The 13,345-nt window shown below is 40.9% G+C and overlaps 1 protein-coding gene across 1 annotated transcript in view; it reads right to left on the bottom strand.

The window, feature by feature from the left end:
• STXBP1 (syntaxin binding protein 1) overlaps window positions 1-13,345 on the bottom strand; it is a 141,344-nt gene that overhangs the window by 44,982 nt on the left and 83,017 nt on the right. The window contains exons 13-16 of the mRNA XM_030206080.1: window positions 12,224-12,304; window positions 9,118-9,256; window positions 8,455-8,564; window positions 3,969-4,070 (exon numbers count right to left, since the gene is read on the bottom strand). Coding sequence (XP_030061940.1) covers window positions 3,969-4,070; window positions 8,455-8,564; window positions 9,118-9,256; window positions 12,224-12,304 — 432 coding nt within the window. The remainder of the gene's footprint in view (window positions 1-3,968; window positions 4,071-8,454; window positions 8,565-9,117; window positions 9,257-12,223; window positions 12,305-13,345) is intronic.

Genomic DNA, 13,345 nt, shown 5'->3' with positions numbered 1-13,345 from the left:
AGTGGAGTAAAAGGAATAATCCCTTGTATTTGGGTAAAACACCCTCCACAAATCCATTAATTTATATTCTCTTATCTATCTAGCTAGGGCTTTCCTTACTCCCTTAGCATGTGAAGGTCTAGATGGTGACACATCAATCAAGGGATTACAGATGGGGTTAAAGTCCCTGCCCAGTAACAAATGTAATTTTGCATGTTCTTGTATAAAGTCCATAAGTTGCCCAAAAAGAATGCAGAGTTCTCATTAGGAGCATATACATTAGGTAAAGAAACTACTACTCCATAAAGCTCCCCATCAACCAAGAGTAATCTGCCCTCATTATCCCTAGCATTATTTAAGAATTGTCAGGGCAAATTGCAATGCAGGAAAATTGCTACGCCTCTCTTTTTCTAGTAGAGCTGAAATAAAGAGATATATAAGAGCGATGCTTCAGCAGGGATTCAGTCCTAGGTAATAAATGTGATTCCTGTACAAATGCTATATCCAAATGCAACCAGTTGAGTTCCCTGTAGAACAAACTCCTCTTATTGGGGGAATTCAAGCCTTTCACATTTAAGGGAGCCAATCCTCAGCTTACTTACAGTGTTCACTGTAAGAATAGTATATACTATAACCACACATCCACTCTCTACTTCCCTCCTTCTCATTCACACAGTAGGTAACACACAGTATATACCCCACCATTGTAATATAACCAACCTAAGAGTAGCCATACTGGGTCAGACCAATGGTCCATCAAGTCCAGTATCCTGTTTCCAACTGTGGCTAAGCCAGGTCACTTGTAACTGACAGACACCCAAATTGTGGCAAGATTCAATGCTACAAATCCCAGGGCAAGCAGTTGCTTCCCCATGTATGTCTTAATAGCAGACTATGAATTTTTCCTCCAGGAATTTGTCCAAACTTTTTAAAACCCAAATACGCTAACTGCTGTTACCACATCCTCTGGTAAGGGAAGGGCTTTTTCCATTCAGTTAGTGGGATCAGTGCACTACAAATGCTGGCTCCTCCCACAACCAAATGGCTTGGATTTGGTCATTTCTGAGATGGGCGTCCTCGCTTTCCATTATCGCCGAAAACCAGGGACAACCATCTCTAAGGTCGACCTAAATTTCATGATTTTGGCGTCCCCGACCGTATTATCGAAACGAAAGATGGACGTCCATCTTGTTTCGATAATATGGGTTGCCCCGCCCCTTTACGGGGCCGTCCTTAGAGATGGGCGCCCCCGTTCGATTATCCCCCTCCACGTTACCTTGGCTGGCGGGGATCCCTAAGCCCCGCCAGCAGAAAAAGCCTTCCTTCAGCGCTGTTCATCACGCCGCCGCATTGCCTGACCTGAACCTGCAGCTGCTTTTCCCCTCAAATTGCGCATGCTCAGTTTCATCAAATCCTCCTTTCAGTGCCCTTCTCCACCACCGCCAACTCCAGGCTCCACCCTTTCTGCCTCGCCTCACCCCATGCTTGGAATAAACTCCCTAAGCCCATTCGCCAGGCCCCCTCCCTGCCCATCTTCAAATCCTTGCTCAAAGCCCACCTCTTCAATGTCGCCTTCAGCACCTAACCACCATACCATACCATACCATATTCAGGAAATCTAGACTGCCCAACTTGACATTTCGTCCTTTAGATTGTAAGCTCCTTTGAGCAGGGACTGTCCTTCTTTGTTAAACTGTACAGCACTGCGTAACCCTAGTAGCGCTCTAGAAATGATAAGTAGTAGTAGTAGTAGTAGTAGTAGTAGTAAAAGCAGCGGCAGGGCAGGCAAAGACCCCGGCCCAAATCCCTGTGTCTGCTTCTCCCTAGCCTTTAAGGAGGGCCCAGCACTGGAGTTTTCTCTCTCCTGCTCCTGTTGGGACACAATCACCTGGGTCCTGACAGGAGCAGGAGAGAGAGAGAGATACCCCGGTGCCCCCCCTGCCCTCCCTCTCGGCGGCCCTGATCACAAGGAATGCCAGTGGGTGAAGCAAGTTACTTTCAGAACTGCATGACTATTCAAACTGCAGTCAGAAATTTTGGGGACGATGACAAAGGGCCAAAACCCAATCAAAACTATATGATCTCAATGAATAACAAGCAAACGTGTTGCACACGGTGTTAGCAAGAGGAAAAGGATCTCAGAAACCCAACACAGACATTTGGTGTATTATAGCAACAGGAAAAGGATCTCAGAAATAATACATCAATGACTAGATTTTATATATCACGTCTAAAATATCAGTGCCAAAACAAAATACAGCTAGGCGTATTCTAAAAAGTACGCCTAAATTTAGGCGTACTTTATAGAATAAGCCTCAATTTCCTTGCAGTTTATAGAATACACTGAGAGCATGTCCACACAACTAAATTTAGATGCAGGCAGTTACGCCAAGTAAAACTTGGTGTAAATCCCAACACCTATATTAGATGTGGATTGTGTGTATTCTATAACAACACGTATAGATTTTTGAAATAATGCATATAGTTTTGATTGGGTTTTGGACTATTTATCTCTAGATATCCTATTGGGTTCTGCAGTGAAGGTGACTTATCTTGTTCACCAACAGTAGAATGCAAATAAGATTAAACACAGTGCCCCAATTCCAGCCCTTAATAGCAAGCTAGATGGAAAATTTTCCCTGCACCAAAATCTGTAATCACTTGCCAACAGGGATTATGTGTTCATTCCAATACCAGATTAGTGTCCATTTAAAAAAACAGCATTTAAAGAGCTATTATGGTACTTTTCTTCTACATATTATTGTCAGCATTCCATTCTTGTAAATAGTTATTATTCTTAATGTAAATAAATTCTTTGTTATTCCTATCAGCTATAGGGGAAATTCTATATGCGGTGCCTTGATATCACGTGGTTAGCGTGATTCTATAAAATACACCTAAAGTTCTCACACTCCATTCATGAAACTAAAATTTAGGTGCACCCATTTAGACCACCTAAAACCAGGCCTAAATACCTGCACCTAAGTTAGGCGCAGATTGGGTGTATTTCATAATAGTGCACATAGTTTTTTGAAACACCCATGATCCGCCCATTCCACACCCATAGCCATGCCCCCTTTTCGACTGTGAGCATTAGAATTTACACGCATCACATTATAGAATACATCTAGAAAGTTGTGCATATAAATTCTAGTCAATTAGTGCCGATAAATAGTTAAGTACCAATTATCGGTGCTGATTGGCGTGTTAATCAATTAAGTTGTGCACGCAATTTGGCTGTGCGGCCAAATTATCATGCACAGTTTAAGGCACCATATATAGAATTTGGGGTATGTGTTTTTAGTCTAGTTGTATAAACAAATATTAGAAGGAGTTAGAGCTTGGTACAGCTAATTGGGAGACATGGTTTTACATAATTACATCCAGAGTACGTAACATAATTTAGTATTTGCATGTCTTTACCTACCCTGCCCAGTAGGGGTCAATGTGAATTACTATTTTACACCTACAACTGGCATTCCAGAGGATAGTATAATGGTAGAGTGGACCTGATACCAGTTCCATTCATCTTGGAAGGGTACATGGTGGAGTGTCCAGATGTTAGAAACAATGACGGAACCCCATGACAGAGTGTCCCGGTAGTTGGGACACAAAATTGGAAACCAGAGAATGTGTCCTCCCCCTCTCACTCTACACCTTGATTAGACTCTGCTGTCATCACATCTCCATTTGGCTTTTTAATTAAGACCTTTGGTCAGAATTTTGTATCACTGGATCTGAAGGCTTGAATCCCTGTTGCCTATCCTGAGAGTAGAGGAGGGCCAAATGGACCCCAGAGATATTCTTGGAAATGTCCAACCACTGCTGAGAAAGCCATTAGAGTGCATACAACTATTGGCAGAAAAACTATAGGTCATGCCGCTATTAAATGCACTGTAAAGATGTTTCAAAGTGAGCCAAAAGGACTAATGGAATATCCCTGCTGAGGGCTTAAATGTCATCTAGCTCCAACTTTCTTGAGCACTCACCTCCATAATATCTTTAACCACAGGGGTCCATCGGGAGAGCTGGTAAGTCTGCTCGCTGATGCGCTCCTTCCGATCTGGCTTGCTCCTGCGCCGCAGGGTGGACTGGACACAAAGAAACAATCAGTAAAGTTGGAGGGTCTCAAAGCCAAGCTGAGCCAAGCTGATGATCTGTAATACTGGATTTCCTTCCCAGTAAAGCCTGTGGGGTCAATATACAGCCCATGGCAGTCAGAAGTTTTTATTTAAAAGATGCTGGTCACCATGTGCTGATTTAGACCTGATATTCAGTACCAGGCTGTATCCAGCTCCCAGCACTAAATATCCAGGTCTTGGGTAGGGTACTGCTCACATTCAGAGCCATCTGGTCCTACTTGATAAGGAAATTGAGGTGAATTAGAATTTTTTTTCAAAACTGATCAATTCGGATTATTGATACAATCACTACTACTCTCCAAATTGGACTGCAATCTGATTTATTTAGGTGCTTTGAAACAATAATTCAAAAATTACAAACTATTCAGAACATTAAGTAAGATTAATCTTTTCTTTGCGTAAATTTGATAGAATTTCAACTTACTATCTTAAGTTACATTGGCTACCGGTAGAAGCTAGAATCCAATTTAAATTCTGCTGTGAGGTGTTTAAACGTTTAACAGGAGACTGTCCAAAATATTTAGGGCTTCTTTTACAAAGCTGCGCTAGCAATTCCTGCACGGCAAATGAGAGAAAACTCATAGGAAGTGAATGAGCTGCCTCTCATTTGCCGTGCAGGAATCACTAGCACGACTTTATAAAAGCCCTTCATTTCTCATTTTGAATTCATTCCATCTTACAAAATTCAGAGATTATGTCAGTTTAATTTTTTCTCTTTTCCATCCATTAAGGGTATAAAAAGATTTACTATTCATGGAAAATCACTTGCTGTACAAATAATGAAGAGCTGGAAATTGGTATCTTCTTGTTTTATATATTTGTCTAATTATCTTTTGATCAGGAAACTTTTGAAAACCCTGCTTTTTAAAAGGTTTTCCGAACTATCCTGATTTATAGAGGAGAAAAAAGGAGGAAAGGAACCTCACGCAAATGTGAGCAACAAATCAAACGAGAGAGATGGACTCAAAGAGGATATCAAAATACAAGAGTCTTTATTGTAAAAGTCATAAAACCGACTTGACACGGCTGTGTTTCAGTACAAAGACCTGCCTCATGGGTCAAGTAAATCTAAAAATAAAAATAATTTTATTTTTATTTTTAGATTTACTTGACCGCTAAGGCAGGCCTTTGTGCCGAAACATGGCTGTGTCAAGTCAGTTTTATGACTTTTATAATAAAGACTCTTATATTTTGATATCTTCTTTGAGTCCACCTCACTCTTTTGTTCTATCCTGATTTATACCTGATGTAATGAGAGTCCTATAGAGAGTATGATGAGGAGTTTTGTGGGGAATATAATTCCGCTATAGTGAATATTGTTATGTCTATGTAACTTCCCAAGGGTTTGCCTTGTTTTTTTATTTTTGAAACTGTTAAGAACCATTTTTGAAGGGCCAGTTTTGAAGGACCTTCATTGGTTACCAATTGAACAAAGAGTTATGTTTAAGATTGTGTTGTAAATTTTTTAAGTTTTTAACACCCGTATGCTTAGATCAGCTAGTTTAAATTTATTTGAGGTTCTGTCTTTTAGACAGATCAGATTAGAAGAGTATAGGTCCTCAATGTTCAAAGTTACAGGCCCAAAGCTTTGGAACAGCCTTCCAGTTACATTGAGGTGAGTACAAACTTGTGCTCAGTTTAAGCATGATCTGAAAACTTGTTTCAGCAAGCATTTGGCTGTTAATTCAAAGTGTAATATACCAGGATGTGACTTTGAAGAAAACATACTAGTAATCTGGCTGATTTGACCTAAAGTTATTTTTTTTCAGTCTTTTATTTTTTAGTTACATTTTATGTCTGAAATTGTACTTGTGTATGTTTATCTGTACACCACCAAGTATGATAGGATTGTGTGGTTTCTAAATATTTTAAATAAATAAAAAATAATAACTTTTAGCTTTGCTCATGCTGCACCCCTAAATCGCTCAAGCACTAACCAGATAATGGCATGGCGGTCGGATATGATATTCAGTTGCCGTATCTAGTTAAGTGCCTCTGAATATCATGTTGGGACCTGGTCAGCTGCAGTTAACCAATAGCCACCCCTGCCTGGTTAGCTCCCATTGAATAATGACCCCTGTATTTTCAATGTTATTTCTTTCCCTTCCCTGGGCATTAGTACTACAAAGACTTTCAAAAATACTCACTTTGAAAAGAAAATCTAATGAAGGAGTCTCAAAGTAAGTGACTCAGGTAACTGTTTCTCAGGAACAAGAACAGCTCAGTGGAGTCACAGTTCTAATTTGACTCCTTCTCGACACCTATCCTGCCGTCCAACATGACATTTCCAACCTTCAATTCTAGCTCTTTTTCCCTCTGGGACCTTTTCTGTCTTTTAAAGCTGCTGTGCTCTGTCCAATCATGAAGCAATTATCTTTTGAAAAGGATGGGAGATATTCAGCAGTCAGCACTATCCAGTTAAGTTTGTTCAGGACAAATGCCTGTCTTAGGCTATAGTCAAATCTTGCAAGTTAACTGGTTATCTTTTTTAAAATCTTGGATAAGTTATCTGGTTAATTTTAACTCTGCTGAATATCGGTTCCTTTGGGAACAACCCTTGACCAGATAGTATCCTATCTGTCTAATCATTTTCTCCATTCTTGCTGATAACTCCTTTTCAGGTGGTTTTTTCCTCATGTAGTCAGTCCCACAGGGATCCTCTTCTTGGTCCCCTCCTCATTCTTATCTCATTTGTGTTATCATGTGCACTGACTGTGCTATAAACCCCACAGAGCAAGGGCCAGATATCATATATATCTGTGCAGTGCTGTGCTATGGAAATGAGGACTACTAGTAATAGTTTAAAAAGCTAGCCAGGCCATATCCTTTTCCTCTCTGCATTCCCCTGTTTAGTCTCCCCACTTCACTCCACTGACCTGCAGGTCACTAGCAGTAACACAGAGAAGTATTTCTTCATGAATGGACCAGCCTGCAATTCAAGAAATCCTGAGATAAACAGAGACCCTGTACAAGGTGTAGGAGCTGGCAGTTATGCAGGTGCCAGCAATATTCAATTCCAGGACCTGCGTAGCTAACCCAGCCAAGTTAGGACAGCTCAAAAGCTATCTATATGGGTCCCAGCACTGAATAGCGACCAGGACCCACATAAGATCCAGCGGCCAGGGGCTCTTCACACTGAAAAACTGAAACAAGAGCTGGCAACAATGTGGTAACAACAGCAGGGAAAATACGCAGACAAGACAAGCCTGGGGCTTTTTCTCTGCCAGTGGTATCTCTGCTCCTATGTTACAAACTAGCCAAGAGAGAGAAGAGCCTCACTAGCCAACTGTTTTAAATGATGCAGCCAAAGAATCCATCACACGTCCTTAAAGGATGATCAGCAGTACTGTCAACTAGGATAAGCTCAAAGGGTGAACCAAATTGAAAAGGGCAATAGTCAAAATGACAGCCTGAAATAGGTAGCACCATGCCACGCACACCTGAGGCACCAGAGTGATTGACTATCCTGGCAAGCACTAAAACTGTAAAGCTTTGTACTAGACCAGTACACTCTCATTGGGACTGGGTAAGAACACATCCAATAAGCACTGGGGAACTTATTGTGATCTTTAACTGAATGCTGCTTGGTCCATGAAACACTCTTTGCTTTTTGCTTCCATCTGACTGATATGTGAGTAAACTGTTCAATGTCTTCTCAGTACTACAGCTATGCACGTGTGGTGGTACTGTGAATTTAGCAGGGTCCTCCAATGCTACCATGAATCCAATAGTACAAACACCTATCAGATCAGGAACAGTTAGAACCCAGAGCTGCAAATTCAGTTAAGCAAGTTCTAATGCACCTCGTACTGTAACCAAACTAAGCCGACAGCCAACATTCCAGCACTGGGAAGAGCCAACAAATCATGCTGCAGAGGTGTACATATAACAGAATCATAAACTATGACTTGAATATTAGAGTTGACTTGCCTTTCCAAATCTAAATTCAAGGCAAGTTATGATCAGTTACAGTAGGTAGTTTTGCATCTAAGAAATCTTACCTGAGGCAATGGAGGGTGACGTGACTTTATCACAAGGAATGCTAGTGGGAGAAATGAGACTTGAACCCTGGCTTTCCTTATTCATAGCCCACTGCTCTGGCCATTAGGCTGCTCCACTGATGACAGGAAGGTCTATCCAGTCTTCCCAATTTACTTCCTGCTGCAATGCCGTAGACCCTCGTGTCTTTGCACCTAGGGATTGATCCTCTGTGCTTAGCTTAGGCTTTCTTGAATTCTAGAACTGCAATTAAGCAGTTTCATTGGCCAAGACCTCAATGCAGGATCCAGATCAGATCTTGATTGTTGCATGGGATAAGTTTTTCTGTACTTACATCTGTGATGATGGGCACTCCAAGATGAGCCATATTGGTGATGATCTCACTGTCCTCGGGAGGAATCTGGGCATGCTGAATCAGCTTGTTGAGGTTCTCCTCAGTAATGCCTGGGAATGCAATCACAGAAAAGCTAGATTCAGACCTGCAGCTATTAGCATAAATCTCATTGTTGTTGTTTCAACAGCATTTTAATTGGTGTGTTGGGAGATTTTATTATAGTGGAATTATATGTCTGTAATATTGTGTACTGAAATTGTTCATTGTAAATCGCTTTTGACACTAAGGTATTTATGCTGTATATAAGATCAATAAATCCAATCCATTTCCAGCATTATCATTGCACATCAACTCTTTCTGATCTCCAATCACTGCAATTCTCATCTGAGAGCACCACTTAAACCAGTTCATTATATTTCACACTTATTGGCTTTGCCAGCCCTCAAAAATCAAGAAGTGTGACATTTAATTGAGTATGTACAAAACCAGCATTCCCCAACAGCTTGATCCTTTTAAATCGCTTGACCTTGCCCAAGATGCTACTGGACTAGCTTCACAGATCTTTTTTCTGACTATAAGACAAGTATCTTTTTGTGGTCCACAAATAGAAATGTTTCCATTGCAGACAACACTGCCAGTCCTTCAGCAAACCGATCTCCCTACCATTCTTTAAGATAATGTAGAGGAGGATAATGCGGATTTTATCATAGGTGCTGACATTTCCATCCAGCAGGATTGGTACAATGGCTCTCATTGGGTCTTTGATCTTCTCCCCCTCTGCATCTGTGCCCATGGCCAGGTCCTGTAAAAAACAAAAAATGCACAGCCATACGCTTACTTAGGATAAGGAGTTGCAAGGTGTTACAGACCTCTATGGTCACGTCCAAACAGGCAAGTCACACCTATCAAGCTATAGTTCATCCTGTGTGAATTGCCCACTGGTTCCCACCCATTTCACCACTGCCAACAAGAAGAGACAATAGGCTGGGAGCAGTTTTTGCACCCCTCCATATCTGTGCCCTGTGTGGCTGCCCTGTTCGAACAGCCCTTGGTACGGCGCTGATCACAAAGTCTGTGCCCTTGGGCTGTTCATGGTACAGATGTAATGGGCTGGAAGAAAACATTTGTTCCTAGAATGCTGAACTGCAGCTGCAAAGCTCTCCAACTGGAATAGCCAAATGTCCTCTCTCTTCCTCTCCTCATCTAACTATTACACTCTCTCAACTGTGATGTACATGGCTTTAGGAAAACCAAACCTACTGTATATATGATATAAAGCTCAGAGCACATACACACACACTCTTCATAAGCTCCTGGAGCTGCAACAAGCATTTCACCAGGGGACCAGCTACACACATCCATACTAGAGGGCTGCATGGGAACAGGGTTAGTGGGAATCCAATTTTCTGATCTGAAGAAGAAGGGTTACATTTGAAAGCTAATCAAGAAATATATTAAGTTAGTCCAATAAAAAAGGTATCATCTTATTTTCTTTTCTCTGTTTTGTTTTATTTCTATTTATTATCTTTAAAAGTGGACTAACATGGCTACCACATCGCTTTACTTATTTAACTTCGAAATCAAGCTTATGAATAAGATCCTTGTTACCAGGCTGGTGGGGTTGCTGATCGAGTGGGCTTTGTTTAGTCTTAGCAGGCAGTATGGAATGTTCATAGGGTCATGGCTGCTTTGGGCCACTGGGAATATTCCAGCTTTAGTAGTTGGTCTGGATGCACAAAAAGCCACTGGGACTATCTGTTCCTTTTATTGGAGAAATATGGTCTAGGGGACCCTTTCTTGGATATGATTAAAATCTTGTATACTAATCCTATGTCAGCAGTGCTGATCAACAGTGGGCTCTCTGATTACTTCCCACTAGCACAGGGTACTTATCAGGGGTGCCCTTTGTCATCGTTATTATTTGTACTTGATCTGGAGCCCCTATTGATAGCATTGCATGCAGACCCAGGAGTGTGAGGCCTACAGATAGGTGGGGAGGAGATGAAGTGCATGGCGTTTTAGCCTACTCTAAGCCTTCTCTCCTTCAGCTTTTGCACCGGGTGGGTGAGAATGGGAGGATATCTAGTTTGTGGCTTAACCTTGCTAAGTCTGAAGCTATGGCCATAGAGGGTGCCAGTATGATGAGTTGGGAGCAGATTTTCCTTTGCAGAAGGTGAATACTAAATTGAAATACTAGAGGATTTATTTAGCCAGCAAGGTGACCAATGCTTATAGGGCAAATTATACTGTCTTGCTTAAAAAAATCTTTAGATGTTTTAGCCCTCTGTACACCACTGCCATTGTCCCTAAGTGGGTGTATTGTGTTATATAAAATGGTTTTATTTACCAAATGATTGCATATATTGCAAACCTTTCCAAAGTATCTTACTAAGGGGGTCTTTTACTAAAGCTTAGCTTGAATTATCTGCAGCAGGGCCCATGTTACTCCTATGGGCCCTGCTGCGGATAACTCACGCTAAGCTTTAGTAAAAGAACCACTAACTGTGATATAGCCCTTTTTCAGAAAAGTTTTCATAAATTTTTATGGAATACCAAAAGGCTGAGAGTTTCTTTACAGCAGCTTTCCTTACCCTTTGGCCAGGGTGGCCTGACTTTGCCTGACTTGAGACACTATAATATGGCCTATATCATGAGACATTTAATGGATTGAGTAAATGGCACTGTTTACTTTATTCCGGTACCACTGGAACAACAACTGATAGCCCCCACTCATTTGCTTTATTATTTGCATACTAATCACCCTACTCGTTTTGTGACAGTTAAAGCGCACCCAGTCTTAAAGACACTGCAACAGGGCTGGCTGTGTAAATAACTGAAACTTTCTCCTAATTCTACTATGTTACTCCCACTGTGGGGTAATAGAGACTTGGATCCTGACACCACAAAACTCTATTTAACAAGATAGTCTCAACATGGCTTTACTACTACTACTACTTAACATTTCTAAAGCGCTACTAGGGTTACGCAGCGCTGTACAATTTAACATGGAAGGACACAGTCCCTGCTCAAGGAGCTTACAATCTAAAAGACAAATGTACAGTCAATCTGATAGGTCAGACAGATTGGCAGTCTATATGTTCGAAAGGTTAGGTTCCGAAAGCAGCATTGAAGAGGTGAGCTTTAAGCAAGGATTTGAAGATGGGTAGGGAGGGGGCTTGGCGTAGGGGTTCAAGAAGATTGTTCCAGGCATAGGGTGAGGCAAGGCAAAATGAGCGGAGCCTGGAGTTGGCAGTGGTGGAGAAGGGTACTGAGAGGAGGGATTTGTCATGTGAGCGGAGGTTATGGGCAGGAACGTATATATTCGTATATATTCGTGACTTGGTGATTGAGGATGGAACCATGAAGACCTTTGAGATTTTCCAGTCAGAGGGTAGCTTATGATCCTCTGATTGGTATGCATATCACCAGGTACGTCATTACATCGTATCCCTTGACATGACTACTCTCAAGGATGCAGTGGACTTGCTTGTTGAAACCTTACTATTAACCCGGCAAACCAAAGTGAGGTTATCTTTCCACTAGTTCAGCTTATGCAGTTTGGCGTCACCTTGGGACTATGAATCGTTGGCTGGAATGAAGGTCTATGGGCTGAGGAGTGAGTCACAGGAGATGACCTCCGCTTGTTAATGAAACACCTCAAAAGACTTATTCCTTCCAGGGTTTTTCAGGAAGAACAGTATAAATGTTTGCTCAAACTGTATATTTCACCTCATCTGGTATACAGATGTAACAATGCTGAGAAACACACCTGCTCCACCCGACACAGTTTATCAACTGTTCCTTGGTAATGCTTCATGCAGTCCTCAGCTAGGTGCAGGTGAGTTGAATACTGTGGATAGGCAAGGTGTGTTAAGAGACCAGATTAGTACTTACATATGATACAGAGCTTATATATTAAAGAGTCAATTATCAATTGCCTTTGGTGTTACAAGGTATAGACACATTTCAGTATGCAAATATCTTAGCTATTAAGTAGTTTTCCTTGAAAATTAGGTACAAATGTGTACCAATGAAGAATGCCTATACTTTGCATCTGTTGTTTATGTGAGCAACTGATTGATGAAGATGGTAAGGTGGGCATTGCTTACGCACCTAGCCTAAACAGCCCAAGAATGGCTCTTTATAACCTGGCAACATGTGAATATGATGTGATAGCCCACATACACTTTTAGGCATTCTGAGATGGACACATTTCCAAGAGGACAATCTTACATTACTTTACAATTAAAACTTTTATGCCACGCACATCCTATTATGATTCGGTGTGGCTTACAAAAAAAATAGCAAGAGGTCATACCCTCGAATCTACATAAAATTAAAACTTAAATTAAAAATTATACCTCTACCAATTTTGAAAACAACTATATTTTTAGCAATTTACAAAAACTCCTATAATTCATCTCATGACAATCAGATGCTAGTTAACTGTTCCACTGTTTCGCACTTTGGTAAGCAAAACCTCAAGGAAAAAATTGTTTTATATCATAGCTCTGAAGAAAATGAAAATTGAAGGGACAAGAAATGTCTCGATGTTCTCAAATAGTTCTTATCTAACATTGTGATTAGTGGTACCATATATTGAGGGGCTTAACCATGTAATATTAAAAAACCAAAACTGCACAACTTAAATATAGACCAGGCTTCAACAGGAAGCAAATGCAATTTTTGGAGTAATAGTCTAGCACTCTCATACTTAGAAACCCTATTTATCATTTGAGCCACTGCAAACAGTGACATATAATAGCACTACAGCCAACATAAGTGATACTGCAATAGTCAAATGTAACTATTAGTCTAAATGTACTCCTTTCAAAACAAATCATACATGTCTCAGTTTCCACAACAGTTTAAAACACTCTAGCTGTCAATG

The sequence above is a fragment of the Microcaecilia unicolor genome, chromosome 6 (genome assembly GCF_901765095.1).
Source record: "Microcaecilia unicolor chromosome 6, aMicUni1.1, whole genome shotgun sequence".
NCBI classification, from domain to species: Eukaryota; Metazoa; Chordata; class Amphibia; order Gymnophiona; family Siphonopidae; genus Microcaecilia; species Microcaecilia unicolor.
Note: the sequence above shows the minus strand (reverse complement) of the source record. Positions and strands in the feature narration are given on the sequence as shown.